The sequence below is a fragment of the Astyanax mexicanus genome, chromosome 18, assembly GCF_023375975.1.
Source record: "Astyanax mexicanus isolate ESR-SI-001 chromosome 18, AstMex3_surface, whole genome shotgun sequence".
Lineage (NCBI taxonomy): Eukaryota > Metazoa > Chordata > Actinopteri > Characiformes > Acestrorhamphidae > Astyanax > Astyanax mexicanus.
The window spans coordinates 9,246,797-9,270,479 of record NC_064425.1 but is presented as its reverse complement, the minus strand read 5'-3'; the positions used below and the strand labels follow the sequence as shown (position 1 = coordinate 9,270,479).

The 23,683-nt window shown below is 40.3% G+C and overlaps 1 protein-coding gene across 1 annotated transcript in view; it reads left to right on the top strand.

Moving 5' to 3' along the window:
- Positions 1 to 18,436: 18,436 nt before the first annotated feature.
- Positions 18,437 to 23,683, top strand: part of LOC103041663 (limbic system associated membrane protein) — a 1,356,419-nt gene continuing 1,351,172 nt past the window's right edge. Inside the window, exon 1 of the mRNA XM_049467007.1 lies at positions 18,437 to 18,694. Coding sequence (XP_049322964.1) covers positions 18,631 to 18,694 — 64 coding nt within the window. The 5' untranslated portion in view covers positions 18,437 to 18,630. The remainder of the gene's footprint in view (positions 18,695 to 23,683) is intronic.

Here is a 23,683-nt window from a genome sequence, read left to right as displayed (position 1 = left end):
ACAAGAAGCAAATCTGAGTATTAAAGTAAAATTCAAAATTCAGTATGCCTGAGCTTAAAGTCATGAACTGATGGCTAGCATACCCGCAAGTTCACAGAACTAAAAGAAGGTTTTGCAATAATTGCCCTTCCATGAGTTAACTGTGATTTATTTTGAAAACAGTCTGGAAAAGGTTACAAAGCCATTTCTGAGGCTTTGGGATTCCAGCGAACCACAGTGAGAGCTATTATTCACAAATGGAGAAAAGATGGAACAGTGGTGAACCTTCCCAGGAGTGACCGGCCTAACAAAATGATTCAAAAATGGCATGGACAACTCATCCAGGAGGTCACAAAAGAACCCCGAACAACATTAAAGAACTGCAGATTTGCCTCCATTAAGGTCAGTGTTAATGATTCAATAATCATTAACAACCCCTAGGACCTGCTATTATTGAATGAACTGTGAATTCTGCTCTCTACCAGAAAATCCTAAAGGAGAATGTCCAGCCATTAGTATGAGACATTGAGCTCAAGTGTACTTGGGTTCTGTAGCAGGACAATGATCCCAAGCACGCCAGAAAGTCAGCAAAACTAAAGGTTTAGGAATGACTTAGTCAAAGATTGATTGAGAGATGCTGTGGATGATCTTAAACAGGACTTTCATGCTGGAAAACCTTTAATGTGTCTAAATTAAAACAGTTCTATAAAGAAGAAGATTGGACCAAAATTCCTCCACAGAGATGTGAAAGACTCCTTAAAGTCAGTTATCTGTAAAGCTTGATTGTAGTAGTTGATGCTAAGGGTGGCGCAACCAAGTTATTAGGTTTAGGATATATTTTTTCCCTTTGATAAAAAAATCAAAAACATAGGAAATTTGATTTGTCAAAGATGGCCTTTACTACAGCCATTGTTACGGCTGATTGGGGTGCAAGGTGTTTTAGAAAGGTGGTTTGCAAGTGTTGGGGTCTTAGGTTCAAGTCCCTACATGTGTGGGAGTTCAATGTTGTTCCTGTTCCTGTTCTTGTTCTTGGTTTCTTTCCAAAGATCAAAAACATAGTGATGACATGGTTAATTGGATACTCTTAACATTGCAGAGACATTAAATATTGAATAAATGGTTAATTCTAGTCAATGCATTAGTTCTTACTTAATCCAGTCTTCCAGATGGATGATTGTTCTGGTCTTGGGTTATATGAAAGATGCTATATACGGTAAACGTAACTTAATAATAGTACAAGATGTCTGTTACTGGGAAAAATGTTATGTGTTTTACAAATTTTACTGCTAGAGATGCATTGTAGAGGCATGTCTAGCAGTAGACGTTCTCTCACCAGGAGGTACACTACCCAAAAAGAGCCTATGTAAGACTTTTTATAGGGCTCTTGTGGCAAGAACCAGTGTATAATCCACAAAGTGACATTTCTTAATAGATATAATGTAAGATGTTAATTACATATTACAAATTAAGAATATCCAGTTTCCTATATTTTCCTACATTGGCAGTGATAAGACTACATGTTGTATGACCAGGTTGTATGAATAAATGCTATTTATTTCATTGTAAAATGCCTTAAGCTGTCTATTATCTCTCAAAGCTTTTTTTCCTGCAAATATTAGGATTAGGAATTTCTAGGGAAGCCCCAAAACAGCACAAAGTCAGAACATCGATCATGTTTAGGGGCTGGATGTGCTCCAAAAATATGATGCACCCTGTTGGGCTGTGGACTTTACTGCGCTGGGTAATTATGGGATAATTGATTGGCCGGGCTTCTACTACAATAACTCGCTATTAAGACTGAAATCGAGAGGAGTGTAGCGTGGAGAGCTTGTGAAAAATGAACGTAGCTCAGAGCTAAAGAGAAAGCCCTGGTGCTGATCTAAATTTACTCAGTCTGGCACTTAAGGGAAGGAAAGACCTACCTAGCTCTGTAATGCCAGACTAAGACCATCAGTCTACATTTAAATATAGAAAAGGCAAAGGCTCAAAGGCTAAAGGGCTAAAGGTGGACCGTTTGAACAGTTAGTCACTCTGTTCCATGCTATGACTTGGTGTCACAATGTGGGGGTGTCAGCATCAACATCAGTTATTTTTCTTCTTCTATTGTTTAACCCCTTAACAGGCCAAGATTTTTGTCAATTGACTGCCTGACATTACACCACTAAATCTTGAGGATTTCTACTAAAGCATTACATTAAAAAATCATGTTCATGTTTGATAAGGAATGTTGCTGAAAATCATAATTGTAATTGTAATAGAAAATCTAAAAATATATATATTTAAATAAATCTGCTAATGTTAAAATATAATAAATATAATCATAAAATTGGCTCTTTTCTGAACTTCATTTTAAAATCAATATTTTACTGTATACAAACCAAACAGTTCATGTTTTTCAAACCTTCAGTTTCATTATGTTAGTCTAGTTTTTACGTCTATTTTCAAACATGCAGAACTGGGTTGATTTCTGTTAATGATCTGGAATTATTAAGTAGTGTATAGACTCCTGTTGGAAATTTCAAAGTCCTCAAATTTTCAGAATGTAAATAACTTATTTTACTGCAGAGAAAACGGGTTTTGTATCACCTACACCTGTAGCTAATATATGGGACAAGGCATTTGAAATTGAAGTTGAATTGAAATTAAATTAAAATTGAATTTTAAGGGTTCAATGGGTGATAACAGACTCAACCTCCAGACCACTGTTCAGTCGACTGGGACCAAGACCATGTCTATTGATCAGACCATGGTCAACCACAATTTTCATACCTGCTACTTTGGATTACACCAAACTAAACAGTTCAAAGGTTTTGACCAAACACGGTAGGTGTAAGATCATCATAAATCACAACTCTTTATTGTCTGTCTATATATTTAGCTATAGGTTTGACGTAAAGTACCAGTCAAAAGCGGACACACCATAAATTCTATCATTTTTTATTATTTTAAATGTGCATTTGATAAATACTAAAGTCATCCAAACTATAAACAAAAAAAGGTATGGAATTATGTAGTAAAGAAAAGTGTTAAACAAATTAGAATATGTTTTCTATTTATTTTATGTTATATATTTTTTTCTTTAAAGTACCACTTCTTGCTTAGATGACAGCTTTATGAGGTAGAGTCACCTGGAATTCAGGCTTTCAGTTAACTGCTGTGCTGAACTCATCAAGAGTTAATTATTTGAATTTCTTGCTCCTTTTAATGTGTTTGAGAGCATCAGCTGTAAAGTTGTAAAGAGGCAGAGTTACAGGTATACAGTGAACAGTGAATATTTGAGTAATGTTCTAATCCATATTATAAGAAGAACTACTCAACTAAGTAAAGAAAACAATGAATAAAAAAAAAAAAACGACATTTGAAAGTATTCTTAGTTGCAGTCAAAAAGACCATCAAACACGTTATGATAGAACTGGCTTTCATCAGAACCACACCAGGAAAGCAAGTATACGATAATATAATTATTAATCTCCTTTAAAAAGGCTATTTACTTTAAAAACAGTAAAAATATTAGGAGTGGCAAAAGTAATAAAAACCTATGAAAATCCAGTTTCACATGCAGAATTCAGAATATTTAATTTAGTCTGGTTTCAGTTTCAGCTAAGAATTTTTGTTTATAATTGTATCATTAATTACAATAAACTGCTTAGTAGTTGTACTATAACATTAACCCTTGTGTGGTGTTCATATTTTTTGTTACTCGTTTACTTTGTTACTTGTACTTATTTCAGCAAAATTAAGCAATTTTACATTAAAATGCTTTACACATGCTTGCTTCACCTAAATTGCAAGCAATATAAACAGCTTACATGGTTAATATTTGCCCTTTACCTTTCTTATGTTACATTTCTTTCAAAAAGTGCTACTCTTTTTTTATTAGTGTTTAATAAAATGTAAAAGAAAATGAATTAAACTCAAGATATGAGTAGAACATTTGTTTAGTTTCAAATTTACAAATGAAGCAATGTTTATTAGCTCTTGGCCAAACATACTGTATGTAATATAAATGTGTGTGTGTGGGGGGGGGGGGGGGGGTGATATATGTTTTTCACAAAAAATTACCCAATGCCAATGAGTTTGAGTTAGAAAAAATATATTTTTTGTATCATTTGATGAAAAATGAAAACGGGTCCCACAGACCAGGGGTGCGTTTCCCGATAGCGATTGTTCTTAGGGATTTAAGAACAACTTTAAGAACGACTTAACTTTAAGAACGCCATTTTTCCGACTGTTTCCAGAAGCCACTCTTAAGTCTCCATACTTACGAAGGACCTTTAAGTAGCACTTTGGTGGCTCCGCCCCCGTGTCTGTGAGGTTTAAGGCAAAGCCAGATGAAAACTAGACCACCGATTTATATACAGTTCTTCATTATTAAGCCACAAAGGTATAATTTTGTATGATATAAAAAGCCAAATAAAATATATTTACTTATAAGTAAATAACATTTATAAAAAAATTTCACTTGCAATTACACATCAAGCCTATAAATAGGCACACAATTGACACATCATTCCTCAATCTGGAAGCATGTCTACCCGACCACGCAAACGTAATTTCTCACAAGACGAACTAAGCCACATGCTGGAGGAAATCGAAAAGAATCAGCAAATACTCTTTTCTAAAGCTCGGGGAAGTTCAACAAACAGAGAAAAAAGGCAAAAATGGGAGGATATTGGCAAAAACATAAGTGCATGTAGTACAATCCAACGGACAGCGATGGACATAAAAAAAAAATGGCATGACTTTTCCAGTCAAGCAAAAAAAAAAAAGGAGCAGAAATACGGAAAGAGAGGGCTAAGACTGGTGGGGGTCAGTCATCTATACCAGCCCTATCTCCTGAAGAGGAAAGAGCTCTTGCAATACTAGGGCCAACTGCAACCAGAGGGATCTCTGGTGGGGTAGATGTGTGTTCAAATGAGTTCCCATCTACCCCACCTCAACCTACATCCCCTGTACATCCCTCATCAGCATCAGACAGTCCTGCATCATCTCCTGGCCCTTCCGTTACACAGACTAGTCTTAGAGCTCCACCTACTACAGAGACCTCCCGAAACACCTGTGCCTGTAGTGAGGAGTTAATTTTAATAGAAAGAGAACGACTGAACATTGAAAAGGAGCGGCTCCAGTTAAAAAGGGAAAAGCTGCAACAGAGGGAGAGGCAACATCAAGAGCTGGTGGACCTGAAGAGAGCTAAACTTGAAATAATGGCCAAACAGCTTTCTGTGGCTGAATTTCAGCTGTCCAGGCCAGCTATCTCCGTTCCCATCATACTGCCCTCTGAACAAGGTAAGATACTTCTGCCAAGTAATAATAGTGTACATATAATTTACTGATCTCTCATATATAAAATGTAATCATACTAACAATATATTTATCTATATCTTTAAAATACTTTACAGTTTTGTGTTCATTAACTTAAAGATGAACCTTTTCTTCCAGACCCCAGTTCCACTGAAAACCCACAGCAGATATAAAAAAAGATGCCAGGACAAGTTTGTTTTTTTTTTCAGTTTAATGACTGTTTCATTTATTTATTTTGTATGTAATATGTTGGACTGTAAATAAAATGTGAATATTTTGAAAAGCAAAATGTGTGAAATGAAAACTAAAATAAAAAATTACACAAACAAAAAGAAGTCTTGCATCCCAAAGACATGTTATTTCCAGTAAGTTAAGTAAACACATCCCTAATGATTTGCATCCGTGCTTGCCAGCCAGCCTGGTAAAGTCCTTCTCTCCTCATTCCTGGTAATACTTCAGGAACATTTCCTTTCTCTCTCTCCTCATCATCCTCCTCATCTTCCTCACTCTCTTCATCAGGAAGGTGTATACCAGCCTGCACCGCAATGTTATGAAGCATAGCACATACAACAATTATGGCACAGCTGCGTTCTGGTGAACACCGGAGGCCTCCTGATGACTTGTGAAGGCACCTAAAACGCATTTTCAAAATGCCCAAAGCTCTCTCTACAACACTGCGTGTTCTGCGGTGTGCCATGTTGTATCTCTCCTCAGCCTCTGTCTGGGGATTCAGGACAGGAGTATGAATAAAGCTTCGGAGTGGATAACCACTGTCACCCAGGACATGTCCACCAGCAAATGCACCCCGGCTTGCCATCTGACACACTCCGGAATTTGCCCAAATGAAGGAGTCATGAGTACTTCCGGGCCATTTGGCCACAATGTCAGTAAAGAGGCCTTGGTGGTTACATATGACCTGGATATTTAATGCAGAGTAGCCTTTACGACAGGTGTAGATGGGGCTCAAGAGGCTGGGAGTGTGTATGGGGATAAGTGTACCGTCCACCACACCAACAATTCCAGGAATGCTTCCAATTGCATGAAAGCCTATTTTTGTTCCTTGCAATGCATCCCTGGTACGTGGAAACGTAATGTATGTTGGTGCATGGCGCAGGAGCGCTTTAGTGACAGCATGCACACATTTACATACAGCAGCTTTGCTTAGGCCATAGGCATCACCCAGAGTCTGCAGAAACCCACCAGTGGCATAAAAACGAAGCGTTGTCAGTAGTTGAATGGTGGGACTAAGTGCATAATTTCTCTTCGTCCGTCTTGTCAGCTCCTCCTGTACTAGACCGAGAAGAACCATGATCTCTTCCCTAGGCAGCCGGTATCTGTCACACAGGACATCATCAGGGAGATCTAGTAGGTCCAGATTTAAACGGCGAACAGCATTGGGACGAACTAACTGTCCTCGTGGATTACGGCGTCTTCTCAAACGGCGTCTCTGATTTAAAAACAGTATTCTTTGGACAGCCGCCATATTCCTCGAATGCGCACCATTATCAGCCTTCCAATTGGTTACTTATATACGTTAAGAAAAAAAATTATTTACTTATTTGTTTACTACTACGACTGTCAGACTGGGGAAAACCGTTAATTTAATCCATATGTGTGTGATATGTGTGAATAAAAATTATATTTGTAGGTAATTGTAACTTTTTCTTCACGTGAATACGATTATTTCAACCATATAATAAACCCAAATACTATGAATAAATATGCGCAGGTTAATAAATTAATTTAAATAGTCTGGAATTTAGTCTTTTTTTTATTGTTTATTTTTTTATAAATACGTATGCTGAATGCATCTTTAAATGCATTTTTTTAAGGATCAAAAGCGGCCTCTTTCGTTTTTGAGTCAGAACTGCACGTGGATTCCACGTTAAGAAGAACTTAGTTATTTACGAGTGGGTCAGACCACTCGTAAAGTTACGAACGAGTTTAAGTACTACGTTAGTTACGAAGGCTTTCGGGAAACGCTCGTAATTTTAAGATTGTTCGTAAGTACGAAGTTACGAAGTACTTAGCGTTAAGAACGTTTTGGGAAACGCACCCCAGAACACCACACAAGGGTTAAATCATCCAATCACTCCTACTCCTAATCAAAGGCCTTCTGCCAGGCCTGATATTTGTGAAATATGCTGTGACATATGTTGTGTGTGTTTGTCAATGGGGTAATTGGGTACTAGAGGCATCTTAGATTTGATCTATAGTGGAATAGTGGAGTCTCATCCTGGGGACCTACTCTATCTGATCACACGCTGATCTCATCAGATAATTAGCGAGCCTTTCGTGAGCTTGGTAAAGTGTGCTAGAGCTGGGAAATGGGAACATGAAGTGCTGGGGCTCCCCACCTGTCGTATTAGAGATAATGTATAGTCTGAACGAAGTCCTGAACACTGAGATACCGAAGCGTATTGGGGACATTCAAGGGCTTGATTGGCAGCTTCCTGAAATAATAGTGGACTTTACAGGCAGGAGCCTGTCTGAGAATTGAAAGCTTTCAGGCAACCATTACATAAACTAGGAATGTACAGGTACCTTGCAGATACTGCATACACTACATAAAAGCATTGCATGCTTTTGTATTTCCACTTGGGTCTCATATAAACACTCTTCTTGCCCCTTCAAACACTCTTTTAAAAAATCTATCCATCCGTTTTCTGTGAATCAGATGGAATACTTTGGTGTCAGGAATCATATGCTTTTAGGAGCCATTTGGATGCTCCCTTATTGTGGTGTAACAATAAGATAATGGGCGTAGAACCACCAGAACCACCCACTAGATCAGTTGAATCAGGACCTCAGACAGTACACAGCAGGATTAGCCAGCAGACTTCTTCTGAAGGAGGGATCTGTACCTACTGTCTGTGGCAGGTCTAACAAGGAAAACTCTCAGCGTAAACATAGGCCATTGCCAGCAACAGCTTATTTGCATAAAATTGCCCTTAAAAGAGTCCTTAAACGGCTCCTTTTGAAATGAATTAAAGCTGGCAAGGAATAGAGCTGGTGAGATCTCTTTATGTGAGAGTGATTTTGTGTAAAGAATTTGGATGCTCCCTTATCGTGGTGTCACAATACTGAAATGTTCACCCCAACAAAGCTCCACCCACTAGATCAGTTGAATCAGGACCTCAGACAGTACACAGCAGGATTAGTCAGCAGACTTCTTCTGAAGGAGGGATCTGTTCCTACTGTCCGTGGCAAGTCTAACATGGAAAACTCTCAGCGTAAACATGGACTGTGGCCAGCAACAGCTTATTTGCATAAAAGTGACCTTAAAAAAGTCCTTAAACGGCTCTTTGTGAAATTTAGTAAAGCTGGCAAGGAATAGAGCTGGTGAGATTTCTTTATGTGAGAGTGATTTTGTGCAAAGAATTTGGATGCTTCCTTATCGTGGTGTCACAATAAAGAAAATATGCACCTCTACAAAGCCCCACCCACTAGATCAGTTGATTCAGGACCTCAGACAGTATTTTGCTAGAATTTTTAGTTTTTTTCTGATTTGTTATTAATAAATCGTAGAGAAACACAACCAGTAATATTTACTGGTTTACTGGATATTGAAAGCTTTCAGGTCTATTTTTCAGATCTTTCAGGTCCTATATGGTGAACCATTACATAAACATACAATACATACACTACATATATACATCCCTGTTCGGACTGTCAGCTATCCTGACAGCCTGTACAATTCACCACAGCCTCCTTTCATCTCTTTCTAAAGTAACTATCTACACTACTGGCCTGTCATTAGGTGCATGTCCTCTGCATGGTGGTGAATTTTTCCAGGTGCACTTCTTGACATTCTCCGACCAAAGTGCCTACTTCCCGCTGCCGCACATCAAAGGTACTCTTTATCCTCACACACTTTCCCTTCACATTGGCATTCTGAGGTCTCGCACCTTAAGAAACCTTTCTTAACTCTACTCCCTTCCATCAACTCTGTCTGAAGTGGATTCCACATGTCAAATCAATTAGGAAACATACTGTGGACTTCTCCTCGTCAGGCCACTTCAATCTGCCTTAAAAGTCAGGGTTTATAATTTACATTTACTACACTGACAGCATTTAGATGCTCTTACTCAGAGTCACCTACGAATGTCAAAAAAGTAGGTGCCAATAGACCACTTGTATAACCTATTCAAAAACTGGGGTGGGGCTTTGGAGCTTTCAGGGGAGCTTCAAGCAGGCTTTCCACTCACTCTTTATCTTTTATTTGGATTGAAGATCAGTCAATCTGAACATTTTAGGAACTTTGAAAGTATCCTCAACTGCAGTCGCAAAGACCATCAAAAACTTTACGATGGAACCGGCTCTCATCAGGACTACCGAAGGAAAAGGAAGAGTTACCAGCCTCAGAAACCACAGATCAACAGCTCCTTAAATAAGAGCACCTAAATGCTTCTTCACAGAGTATTTTGGTTTGTTTAACACTTTTAAGTTGCTACATGATGCAGAAAAAATAAGCACTAAAGCATTGAAGATGTGATTTTAAACAGTGCTACATTACAGCCACCAAGCATGAGATTCAAATATCATTGGAAAGTTTCAACAGACTCTACAGACTGTTTAATTCGCTTCAATTGTATTTTCTGTCTTATTAATAAATCTCAGGAAAACCAGATCAGTCTTTCCACAGACATGGTTGAATGAGTCTCACTTGAAACACTTTCAATGAGTCAAGATGACCTATCCACTTTAGTAATTCCAGTGGAAACTCAGCTCAGTCAAGGTGTTAAGTATTGAAAAAGTCTTTAAGTACCCCTATCCTCCATATCACACCAGGTATTAGAATTTGCTCTAGAAAGTGTCTAATGAGGACCTACAATATCAAGCCAAAATATCAGCAAGAGCTGACATTATTCCAGAGATACCATCTAACAGATATGCTCAAACAATATATTGCCAAAAGTATCTGCTAAGCTGCATTGAATTTCTCGCATGGGCATTGCCTCCATTAATTCTGAAGGAGACGTGTCCACATTCACTTATATAGGTAGACGGTTTTTTTTTATAATTTTATTTCAATTTTTTTTCCCATTTTTTCCCCAATTTACACAGCCAATTACCCAACCCACTCACTAGGACTCCCCCTATCACTAGTAATGCCCCAACACACCAGGAGGGTGAAAACTAACTCATGCTTTTCTGATACATCAGCTCACAGACGCCCTGGGTTGTGGACATCACCCTAGGAGTGATGTGGGGAGAGAGCAACATCTACCCACCTGGAGGGAGCAGGGCCAATTTTGCTCCCTCTGTGCGCCGGCAGCTTGATGGCAAAGCTGCATGAGCTGGGGTTCGAACCTGCGACCTCCCGCTCATAGTGGCCGCGATTTAGACCGCTGGACCACTCTGCGCTTTAGGTAGACTTTTGATGTTTAATGATCTGTTAGAATACACCAGACACCTGACAATCCTGGTTTGGTGATGTAAGGCTTGGATGGAGCTGCTCGGCCATGGAAACCCATTATATTAAGCTCCTTAACGATCACTCTGTGCACTATACTCCTCAGCATCCGCTGACTCAACTGTGTTATTTTACACTGACAGAGCACAGAGTCACTGTCGTTCCCAGTCTCTCCCACTGTGTTATAATAATTTCACTGACAGTTGGCTGTGGAATATTTAGAAGTGACTTGTTGCACAGATGCTGCATGCTATCTGTTTGTAGAAGCAGTGCCTTGCATGCCTACCTGCTTGCTTTTATACGCCTGTGGCCATTAAAAAGTGACTGGAACACCTGCGTTTTATAAATACTCTTGTCAGTATAGTGTAGGGCAGGGATCTGCAATTAAGTTTGGTCTTGGTCCAGGTATTTTCCAAGCTATTACCTGGTGGGCTACGAAAAAAAGTTCTGTTTTGTAAAATGAAGTGTAATGGGATGGCGTGCCACAGACTAGTAGCTCTCCAGCCCAGAGGGTTGTTGAACCCAGTTGCAGAACAGTTGATCTCAAAGCAGGGAAACCCAAGAAGAAAGAAAAATAAATAAATAAACACAGCGTTCCGTCGTCAGGGTCGTGGTCTAATACATTATCACTGCCTTTGCTAGTGAATTGGGACACAGCCAAGAAAAATATAAGAATATAAGGAGATCGGGAGCCCGAGAACAGGAGGAAAAAAATGGAAATGGGCGGAAAATAGAGAGACAATCGAGGAATATAAACAAACGCTGGCCAGAGACGCATTTTATTTTTATTTTTTTCCATTAACATTCATTATAGTTCAAACAACCTCACGGGCCAGATGTTTCATGCCTATTGGTCCGCCTATTGCCGACCCCTGGTGTAGGGTCTCTCAAACCATCTCAAATCATCAAATTTCCTTCACAATGCAGCAATGCAGCTGTTGCTGGACGTGCCCCTGAGCTTGGCGGTAATTACCTCCCTGATGGAACATGGCTGTGAAGAATGTACAAGTGATGCTCCCTCGTCCTCGCCGTTAATTAACACTTGTCCCTCTCTTTATATGATGGGAACTGCTCACTCTCTTCACTAGAATTCACAAGAAGGTGGCACGTATTCCCACGTGGAAAAGTGATGGACAATAACATGGAAGGAAGGAAGGAAGGAAGGAAGAAACGAACGAATGTCCGATATTCAACTTCCACTATGTTACATCTTACGGCACCATCCAGCCTCATGGCAAGACGAGTGCGTGGAGCTCGGCGAACTACAAGGCATGTCTATTAGCTACGATATTCCCTGTTGGCAGGCGGAATCCACTTTACATCCCCCCCTCACCTCCCCCAACCCCCACCACCACCGCCGCAGCCGCCGCTGCCTTCCTCATAGAGAGTAAGTCTCTTTGAAAGATCTGAAAGTACGAGCCAAGCTAACTTTATTCTCCCTGCCGCTACAAATTCAAAGTGAGCGGAGTGGGATTTCATGTTCCGAGCTGCGCCAGGAGCACAGGCTCTCTTCGGAGGAGGAACTAAGCTGCAGGCGTTTATTCCGGTTTTAACTACAGAGGTAGGGAGATAGCTCTCAGCAGGCTTTTAGCAGAGTAAAGCAGTGCTGTCTCGGACAGTTCATTAAACACGCGCTAATTTTGACGAAATTTCCCCGAATGCTGGAAAGAATCTCATTAAGCGCGGAAAAATAAAAAAAGCCTCTGAGAAGCGTCTGAAGGGCCGATTCTATACCACATTGCACGTGTGGCAGAACTGTGGCAATTAATCAGCGTCAGACGTGAACGCTAGAACAGGGGAAAGTGGGACTCAACGTAATGCGGGGTAAAACGTAACAAGGATATTTAATGTAAAAGCAGCAGAAGATGCTTAATTATATTTTTTTGTTCTTCCATAGAAGCGTCGCCTAGAACTTTTTTTGACAAAAAGTGCACTCATCATCAAATACAAAAAAATTAATAAATAAATAAATAAATGTTGCATTCTGAAGGAAGAGACAGATTGCAATGCTGTTCAGCAGGAAGATAAAGGAAGATACCAGGAACAATAGCGAATGATTATAAAAGATGATTTAGACTTGTCAGGAATGGAAAGAAATCAGAAAGTTTCAGATTTAAAAAAGGAAAGAATAAAGAATAAATGCTAAAAAGTTACATATAAAAAAAAAGACAAGGGCAAGGCAAAAAACAGAGTCAAAAAGACTTATTTCCTTAACTTCTCTGCTCTGTGTACCAAAGGGCGGGGGTTAGGCTCAATATCAATATTTAGAGGCTGCAGGAACTGTATGTATCTGATGGATTATCACAGGACTCCATTAGGAACCTCTATAACTGTAGTGTTGTATCACATATGCATTGCACTCGGTTTCTGAATCATTTTTAAGCAGCAGAATTTGCTTAATTATATTTTTGTGTTCTTCCATAGAAGCGTCGTCTAGAACTTTTTTGACAGAAAGTGACAAAAATGAAAAAATAAAATAAATAAATGTTGCATTCAGAAGGAAGAGTCAGATTGCAATGCTGTTCAGCAGGAAGATAAAGGAAGATACCAGGAACAATAGCGAATGATTATAAAAGATGATTTAGTCTTGACAGGAATGGACAGAAATCGGAAGGTTTCAGATTAAAAAAAAGGAAAAGATAAAGAATAAATGCTAAAAAGCTACATATCTGAAAAATGTAGTATAAAAAAAACAGATGAAGACAAAAAAACAGACGACAGAGCAGTAAAGGCAAGGCAAAAAACAGAGTCAAAAAGACTAATTTCCTTAACTTTAGTTTTGACAAAAGTGGCATAGTTTCTCTGCTCTGTGTACCAAAGGGCGAGGGTTAGGCTCAATATCAATATTTAGAGGCTGCAGGAACTGTATGAGATTATTGGACCTGTATGGACCTGATGGATTATCACCGGACTCCATTAGGAACCTCTACAGCTGTAGTGTTGTATCACACATGCATTGCACTCTGCTTCTGTATCATTTTTAAGCAGCAGAAGATGCTTAGTTATATATTTTTGTTCTTCCATAGAAGCGTCGCCTAGAACTTTTTTGACAGAAAGTGCACTCATCATCAAATACAAAAAAAATAAAAAATAAATGTTGCATTCAGAAGGAAGAGTCAGACTGCAATGCTGTTCAGCAGGAAGATAAAGGAAGATACCAGGAACAATATATTTGATTATGATTTAGACTTGTCAGGAATGGACAGAAATCAGAAAGATTCAGATTAAAAAGAAAAAAAAAAACGCTTATAAATTACATACCGAAAAAAAGAAGTAGAAAAAAGACAGACGAAGACACAAAATCAGACGACAGAGCTATAAGGGCAAGTCAAAAACCAAAAAGAGTCAAAACAAAAAATATATTGTTGAAAAGTTACTTTATTTCAGTAATTCATTTCAAAATGTACACAGAGTGATCTACTTAAAGCGTTTATTTCTTGTATTGTTGATGATTATGGTGATTATGGCCAATGGAAATCCAAAAATCAGCATCTTAGAAAATTCAAATAATATATTAGACCAATTGGTACTTTTTGCAGTGTGGACAGTGTGTCAAGTCCTGCTGGAAAATGAGATCAGAGGGAAGAATGAAGTGCTGTAAGATTTTTCTGGCAAAACACTGACTTTGGACTTGATAGAACACAGTGGATCAACACCAGCAGATGACATGACTCTCCAAACCATCACTGATTTGGAAACTTCGCTAGACCTCAATTTTCCCATTATAATCTATTTACCAAAGGGGGTGGGGTAGGCTCAATATTAACATTTAGAGATGGGCAGGATTCCATTAGGAACCTCTACAGCTTTATTTCATGCTCAGATGTCTGGCCTGTTGTATCACACGTTTTACACTCTACTTCTGAATGTTTTTTTAAGGATAAGTCTAGTAATATTGCATAGTGCAGCTTCTTTAAAAAAATAGATTTAGATTTTCATTCTATACCATTCTATGGAAAATGAGGCTTTCTTTGCCTGTCCCTGACCTACAAAATTCTCCATTCTCCGTCTCCGTTTCACTCTATTCATTTGGATCATAATGAGTATCTATTTAGGGGTACGCTTTAAAATGGCATGTATTCACTGGGTGCTGATGCGAGGCCAATCATACGTACATCAAAGGAGAGCTTACCTAATGTAAAATTGACTGTACCACAAGACTGCAGCTCATCTGTTTCTGCAGAGTACATGAGCCCCCATCTACCCCATCAATCACTGCTCAGGTTTTGGCCTCAGGACAACGGGTGGAACAGCAGCACAGTGTCAGCGACACTGACGAGGTACAGTGGACCTGCTGAGGTTTTTACACAGGTCAGTCTGAGGACTATTCCAGAAGAAGCTATCCTCTTTTTAGCTTTCTTTGCATCCAGGATTTTCTGGTATTTTGTGAGGGGTTGTACAGGGGTTGGACAATGAAACTGAAACACCTGGTTTTAGATCACAATAATTTATTGTCCCGATGGATAGTTCTGGTGGAAACAGGTTGAGGTGAGTTGAGGTGCACATTGAATTCTGCCGTGATTTGGGCAGTCGTGGTTTTATGTTTTTTGGATACAATCCGGGTTAGCACCCGAACATCCCTTTCAGACAGCTTCCTCTTACATCCACAGTTAATCCTGTTGGATGTGGTTGGTCCTTCTTGGTGGTATGCTGACAATACCCTGGATACCGTGGCTCTTGATGCATCACAAAGACTTGCTGTCTTGGTCACAGATGCGCCAGCAAGACGTGCACCAACAATTTCTCCTCTTTTGAACTCTGGTGTGTCACCCATAATGTTGTGTGCATTGCAATATTTAGAGCAAAACTGTGCTCTTACCCTGCTAATTGAACCTTCACACTCTGCTCTTACTGGTGCAATGTGTAATTAATGAAGATTGGCTACCAGGCTGCTCCAACTTAGTCATGAAACCTCCCACACTAAAATGACAGGTGTTTCAGTTTCATTGTCCAACCCCTGTATTCTTACCTCTGTTCATTCAACATTCCCAGTGCTAGTAGCAGCAGCAACACTGCACAAACAAAAATGATGCATCCACCCCCATGCTTCACAGTCAAGGACGGATTAAGGATAGTCTGGGCCCCTGGACAAAGAGCTTGCCTGGCAATTTGGAGGTCCCTAGAAAGTCAAGGAGCCATGGTAATGCCTTCTATGGTTTATGGCAGTCAAGGGACCCATAGCAGGGTCCCTCGTGATCAAGGGCCATCTAATAGTATGCCTTTCTGTTCTCTAGGGTCCCCTGGTAGGAGCTCTCATAACCAGGGCCCTCTAAAAAATGTCCACCCTTTTTTCCTAGGACCCCTAATAGCCAGAAGTTGAAATCTGAGCAGTGCCACAATGCCTCATGCATTTTAATAAGGGGCCTTAAAAAAAAGCATGGCTAGGGCCCCCAAAGGCATGGCTAGGGCCCCTAAAAGCATGGCTAGGGCAATGTCAGTGTGTCTTTGCTATCATAACAATGGGAAAAGTACACCTTGCATGGCTCAACAAATGCAAAAGGCATGTACTAATCCTCTTAATTAATCATGTGTGAGTTTTGGGCATAGAGTGAAATAAACCAATCAGCGTGTCACTTGACTCACATTCACTTTAAGAGTCAGGTGATCTCTGACTTTGGCGGATTGCTATTTTAACAGCGCAGCTACCTGGACGTGTCCAACGTTTCTCAGCAGAGGAAACTGACCTGCTTGTTCACATTCATTCATTCTGTTTATTGTTGATGTAAAAGTTGGGTTTGTTCATCACTGCTGCGTGTCAATGCGGGGGTGTATGGCAGCACACCTGTGTTGACAATTCACTGCCAAGATAGCAATGAACGTCTGACAGTTGAATGACCTGAACACTAATTTCCAGACCATGGATATAGTCACAAGCACTGTTGCTAATTAAACGATGCAGGTGGATGGCGTGAAAATAGACTGTTAGCAGGGTGTAAGATAGCAATGAGCATCATAAAGTGCTCTATACATGATGTAAGTGTGACACTTTGTCTCAAAAGGCTGGGTCATGTGTTAAAGAGATGGGCAATCAGCGTATCCCTAAATTGGCATCGTAAGTCCTGGTAAAAGGAAAGAGAGGAACACAAAAACAGCATGGCGAAGGACGATGACATCAGAGCTGCAGGAGATGAACCTTACCTGAGGTCAAGCACAACATGTGGTCAGTGACAGAAACAAGTGGAGGCTTTTGATAGCGGCCTTATGTCCAGAAAAGGGACAAAGAGGACTAAGTAAGTAAGTAAAGTAAGTAAATTAAATGACTAGACTTGTTGTACAGGTGCTGCATCCTACTGTGGTACGAATTAGGCCTAAGTGTACAAATGGTATAATTTAGCAACAGGTTGTCTAGCTACAAAATATATGTGCAATGTTTATATTAGCTACCTGCCTGGCAGTCAATACTAGTAATGAACTAGAACAGTTAGTCCATACAATCACACTGAAACATTCATGTATTTTAGTATCCTATGTTAAGCTAAAAGAAATAATTCTGCGTACTAAACTTAGCTTGGGGCTTTCTTAAGCTGGATTCTATATAAATGTTAAAATCCTAAAATAATATAACTAATTGTAATTAGTTGAACCAAACAGAACTGCTTGAATATTTTCACCAGGAGTGGCAGCATAAAGCTACCCAAAAGCAGTGTGTTAGACTGGTGGAGGAGAACATGACAAGCATGAATACTGTTATTAAAAAAAATATTCCACCAAATATTGATTTCTGAACTCTTAAAACTTGCATTATTTGAGGTCTGAAAGCTCTGCATCTTTTTTTGTTATTTCAGAAATTTCTAATTTTCTGCAATTAAATGCTCCAAATGTCAATATTTGTATTTGAAATTTGGGAGAAATGTTGTCTGTAGTTTATAGAATAAAACAACAATGTTCATTTTACTCAAACATTTACCTATAAATACCAAAATCAGAGGAAATGATTCAGAAACTGAAGTGGTTCCAGCCCCATACATCCTGGGATTGTGATCAGTGAAGAAAAAATGGATTCACTGATGGAATAACCTGGTCTATATTCAGTTTATTCAGGTAGTCAGCTGACCTCATTCTTTCAGCACATACTGTTGCTGAACCTAAACCTGCAGACCAACTGCAGCATCGACCCCACATCATTTACTTACTTACATCCAGGTGGAGACTTTTTTTGGCGAGACATGTGCAGTATATTTTCATTGACAAAAAATATTATATTGATTTAAAGAGGGAGTGGATGGGTGGGGTTGTGAGACTTATGTTTTTTTTGCAGTGGCCCAGGGGTGGGGTCCATTTTACTTGGGATGATAAATGCTTTGAAAGGGCACAGTCTGCATGCCTAGGAGCTTGGATTTATACATCTGTGCACGTGGAAGTGATTGGAACCTGAGTTGATCAATTATTTTGATTGATGAGCAGATACTTGTTTTGCTTTCGCTTTTAGGGATGTTGGGACCTATTTTTAAGCAATATTGAGTTTAAGCACCCCTAAAAAATGTTATCTACACCAATACCCTGGTGGTGGGATGGTTTGGAGGGGTGGGGGGAGTGGGGGGGGGGGGGTGATGTGGGTTTAGTCCGTGACCCTCATTGGGAATGAAGGGGGGCAGCAGGGTGCGCTGCGCTCTGCAGGCGGCAGGTGGCGCCAAAACAACGCTTAAAAAACAATGAGACTTCAGGCACGCACTTTTCTCCAGTTAGAGAGAGAGATAGAGAGAGAGAGAGAGAGAGAGAGAGAGAGAGAGAGAGCTGCAGCAGCAGTATCCGGACGGAGTCGCCTCGGAGGAGCCACGCGCTCGGAGCTGTCTGTCGCTTTACCTGGACCCCCCCGCGAGCGGATCATTCGGAACCGGGAGCGCGAGCGCCGCGTAACGCGTTTGTTTGGGTTTGTTTGCGAGGCCGCGCGCGAGCCGTCCGTTGCCGTGTGTTGATTGGCTGGAGGAGAGGAGATGAGTCTGTTGTGGATACACGCTGTCTGGATCCCGGCTCTGATCGGACTGCTCGGATTTCAAGGTAGGACCCCCGAGACCCCCAGAGACCCAAAGAGACCCGCAGCGACCCCCAGGGGCGCTTCAGAGCTCCGGGGGTCCGGCTGAGAGAGTGAGAGGGGTTTATAGGGGCCCGCTGAGCCCTGGAGAAAATACTGTACACAACCAGAAAGAGAGAGAGAGAGAGAGAGAGAGAGAGGATAGAGTGAAAGTATGAAGAGGGTAGAGAGAGAGGATGGAGTGATAGTAAATAAGAGAGAGAGGAAGAGGATGAAGATGCAGGAGGATGGAGTTAAAGTATGCAGAGGGTATTAGAGAGAGGATGGAGTGATAAGGAATAAGAGAGAGAGAGGGTGGAGATGAGAGAGGATGGAGTGATAAGGAATAAGAGAGAATTTGGAGATGAGAGAGGATGGAGTGAGTGACAGAGAGAGGATGGAGTGATAAAGAATAAGAGAGGATGGAGAGAGTGACAGAGAGAGGATGGACATGGAGAGATGATGGAGTGAGTGACAGAGACAGAGGATAGAGTGATAGGAAATAAGAGATAGAGAGAGGATGGAGTGAGTGACTTAGACAGAGAATAGAGTGATAAAAAAATTAACAGAGAGAGGATATGGATGGAGAGAGGATGGAGATGGAGAAAGAGGATGGAGTGAGAAACAGAGGTAGAAAGTATGTAGAGTGGATTAGAAAGAGGATGGAGTGAGTGACAGAAAGAGATAGGATGGAGTGATAGGGAATAAGAGAGAGAGGATGGAGATGGAGATAGGATGGAGTGATAGGGAATAAGAGAGAGAGGATGGAGATGGAGATAGGATAGAGTGAGAAACAGAGGTAGAAAGTATGTAGAGAGGATTAGAGGGAGGATGGAGTGAGTGACAGAGAGAGAAAGAGGATGGAGTGATAGGGAATGAGAGAGAGATTGTAGTGTGTTCATAAAAGGATGGGGTGAGGGAAAGAGAGGATGAAACTGAGATAGAAAGAAAGGAATGAGGGGGATGAGAGAAGGTGGAGTGAGTGACAGAGGTAAAGAGATGATGGAGAGAGATATAGGAGAGATGCTGGAGTGACTGTGAAAGGATAAAGTATGGAGTAAGAGAGAAACAAAAAGATAATTGAGTAAATGAGAGAGAAAGAGAGAGAGAGCAAGGAGTGAGAAAAGGAGAGTGTGGGGTTGAGAGAGAGTATGGAGAGAGAGAGATGATGGAGTAAAAAGACATAGCAAGAGTAAGGCGGAGAGAGAGTGAGGATGGAGTGAGGACGGAAGAGAGAGGGAATGGAAAGAGAAAGAGATGATAGAGTAAGAGGACAGAGTGAGAGTGAGGCAGAGAGAATGGAGTGAAAGCGAGATTGGAGTGTGTGAATAACAGGATGGAGTGAGGGAAGAAGAGGATGGAGTGTGTGAAAGAGGGAGAGTGATGGGATAAGAAAGAAGGGATGAAGAGATAATGAAAGAGAGGATGGAGTGAGAGAGAGAGAGAGAGAGAGAGAAAGACAGGACGGAGTGACGGAGAGGTAGAGAGAGAATGGAGAGATAAAGAGAAGTTAAGAGAGGGAATGGAATGACAAACAGGAAGGATAGATACGTAATGGGAGAGAGAGAAAGAGATTGGAGTAAAAAAAGAAAGACAGGATGGAATGACAGAGAGATAGAGAGAGATGATGGAGTGAGAGTGAGAGGGTGGAGTATGTCAGGTAGACAGAGGATGGAGAGATAGAGTGAGAAGTTAGGAGAGAGATATGACAGTAAGAGAGAGAGAGAGTGAAGTAAGAGACAGGGAGGTAGACGTGGAGGATGGTAAGAGAGGATGGAGTGAGTGACAGGTAGAGAAAGGATGGAGAAAGATACAGGGTGGAGTGAGAGAGAGAGAGATGCTGTGACTGTGAAAGAATGGAGTATGGAGAAAGAAAAAGAAAGATCATTAAGTAAATGAATGAGAAAGAGAGCAAAGAGTAGGGAGTGAGAAAAGGAAAGGGCGGGGAGCGAGAGAAAGGATGGAGAGAGAGAAAAAGATTAGAACAAGAATAAGAAAGACAGAGAGGATGGAGTCAGAGAGAGGGATGGAGTAAGTAAATAAGAAAGAGAATTATGTAAATGAATGAGAAATAGGGAAAGAAAATAGTATTAAAGAACGATAAGTGATAGAGAGATGACAGAAAGGATGAGAGACAGAGGATGGAGTGAAAGAGAGGAAAGAGAGAGAGAAAAAATAGTGTAAGAGAGGTTTGAGAAAGTGAAAAGTGAAAAGGAAAATAGTTATTATAGAGAATAGTAAGAGAAAGAGTGGGGGTCAGTGCGTGAATAAGAATGATGTAAATTAATTAGAAAAACAGAGAAAGTATGATGATGATAAAGAGAAATGGAGAGATGACAGAGGTTGAGAGAAAGAAGATGGAGTGTGAGAGAGACAGAGAGAGGTCGGAGTGACTTTGTGAAAGGATGGAGTGAAAAAGAAAGAGAGAAAGAGAATGGAGTGAGAGAGGGGCTGGAGTGACTGTGAGAGGAGTTGAGTGAATTAAGGATAAAAAAGAGGATGGAGACAGAAAGAGGAAGGAGAGAGAGAGGATAGAGTGAAAGAGAAAGAGAGGATGGAGATAGAGACTAACATACAGTGATGGAAACATAAACTATAACTATAGGTTATTTTATATATTTTCTTTGTTCTTGTTCTATAAATGTAATTATATTAAAACAGCAGTTTCTTTGATTTTGCTATTTGTAGATGAATGTTCGAGTAAAATGAACATTGTTGCATTATTCTATAAACTACAGACAACGTTTATCCCAAATTCCAAGTAAAAATGTTGTCATTTAGAGCATTTATTTGCAGAAAATGACAAATATAAAAAAAAATATAAATAACAAAAAAGATGCAGAGCTTTCAGACCCTCAAATAATGCAAAGAAAACAAGTTCATATTCATAAAGTTTTAAGAGTTCAGAAATCAATATTTGTTGGAATAACCCTGGTTTTTAATCACAGTTTTCATGCATCTTGGCATGTTCTCCTCCACCAGTCTTTCACACTGCTTTTGGATAACTTTATGCCTTTACTCCTGGTGCAACAATTCAAGCAGTTCGGTTTGGTTTGATGGCTTGTGATCATCCATCTTCCTCTTGATTTTTTAATTAGGTAAAATCAAAGAAACTCTTTTTTCATGGCTGTGTATATATATATATATATATATATATATATAACGTACATGATTGCAGTGCTTTGACAATACAGATGTAAATTTGTCAAACCTGAGAGAGAGAGAGGTTGAAGTGTTGGAGAGAGTGGATGGAGTGAGAACGAGTGAATCTAACTGAGAGAGAGAGAGAGAGAGAGAGAGAGAGAGAAGAGAGAGAAGCTGCAGGGTGGAGATAGAGAGAGTTAAAAGCGGTGCTGGTTCTGAAACACTCGGGCGGGCTGCAATGTAGAATTGATTGTGAGGTAATTATTAGTGTGTTGAGGGAAAAAGCTTCACTGTTTGGTTTTTAATGCATTAAGCTCCTCACAGCTCGGAGCAGACTGAGATCTCACCGATTCTAATCAGCAGCACAGCTGGATCGGCCGACACAACGCGGGGGAGTGCTGCTGCTGACTCCCCTCAGCCTGACCGCTGCTGTGTGTCGGCATGTTATAGATATATTTAATCTATTTATTTATTTTATTTAGCATTTTTGTAAGTACCATTCTTAACATGTACACATTTATCTTTTTTCCTGATTTTATTAAATATCCATTACTGATAGTGTGCATATACAGAGGATTGGACAATGCAACTGAAACACCTGGTTTTAGACTACAGTTATTTATTGTCTCGACGGACAGTTCTGGTGGAAACAGGAGAGTTGAGGTGCACATTGAATTCTGCCGTGATTTGAGCAGCCGTGGTTTTATGTTTTTTGGACACAGCCCTGGTTAGCACCCGAACATCCCTTTCAGACAGCTTCCTCCTACAGCGTCCACAGTTAATCCTGTTGGATGTGGTTGGTCCTTCTTTACGGTGGCCGAGAAAGCCCAACGCAGTGCAAATTGAAAAGCGCTGCAAAAGCACAAAACACATCCATCAAAATTACAACACAGGCGCAGCAAATAGAAAAACGCGCAGCAAATAGAAAAACGCGCTGCAAATACAACCACAACACAATGGAAGTGAGTCACAACACAACGGAATTTTCCCGGGGGACCTTAAAAGATACTATACCAGCTAAGCTGCTTCTTCAGTAACGTCTCCGACTTCACTATGTGTACAAAGGACAATAAGTGGCAAACAAGGCGTTTTGTGAAGCAGAACTTTTGATAATATGCACACAACCGTGGCAATCACAGGTAATAAACATAACTTACTTTTCAGAAGCTTGTTTGCCACTTATTGTCCTTTGTATACAGCTGGTACAGCATCTTTTAAGGTCCCCCGGGAAAATTCCGTTGTGTTGTGACTCACTTCCGTTGTGTTGTGGTTGTATTTGCAGCGCGTTTTTCTATTTGCAGCGCGTTTTTCTATTTGCAGCGCGTTTTTCTATTTGCAGCGCGTTTTTCTATTTGCTGCGCCTGTGTTGTCATTTTGATGGATGTGTTTTGTGCTTTTGCAGCGCTTTTCAATTTGCACTGCACTGGGCTTTCTCGGCCACCGTACTTCTTGGTGGTATGCTGACATTACCCTGGATACTGTGGCTCTTGATACATCACAAAGACTTGCTGTCTGTCTTTGTCACAGATGCTCCAGCAAGACGTGCACCAACAATTTGTCCTCTTTTGTCACCCATAATGTTGTGTGCATCATTTAGGTCCAAACAGTGCTTGAGGAAATTTGAGCCAGAAGAATATATTTGTTTTAAAGCCGTATTAAAACCCTCTGCCTTCATTACAACACGCATGTGAATGAAATCTGTCAGTCAATCAGGAGACGCATTAATCTGAGAGAGAGGTGGGGGAGGGGGGGAGAGGGGGCTCCTAAAAGGAACACTGCACATATATCTTGTAATAAAAAATTTAAATAGAAAATCTGAAAAGCGCCTAAAG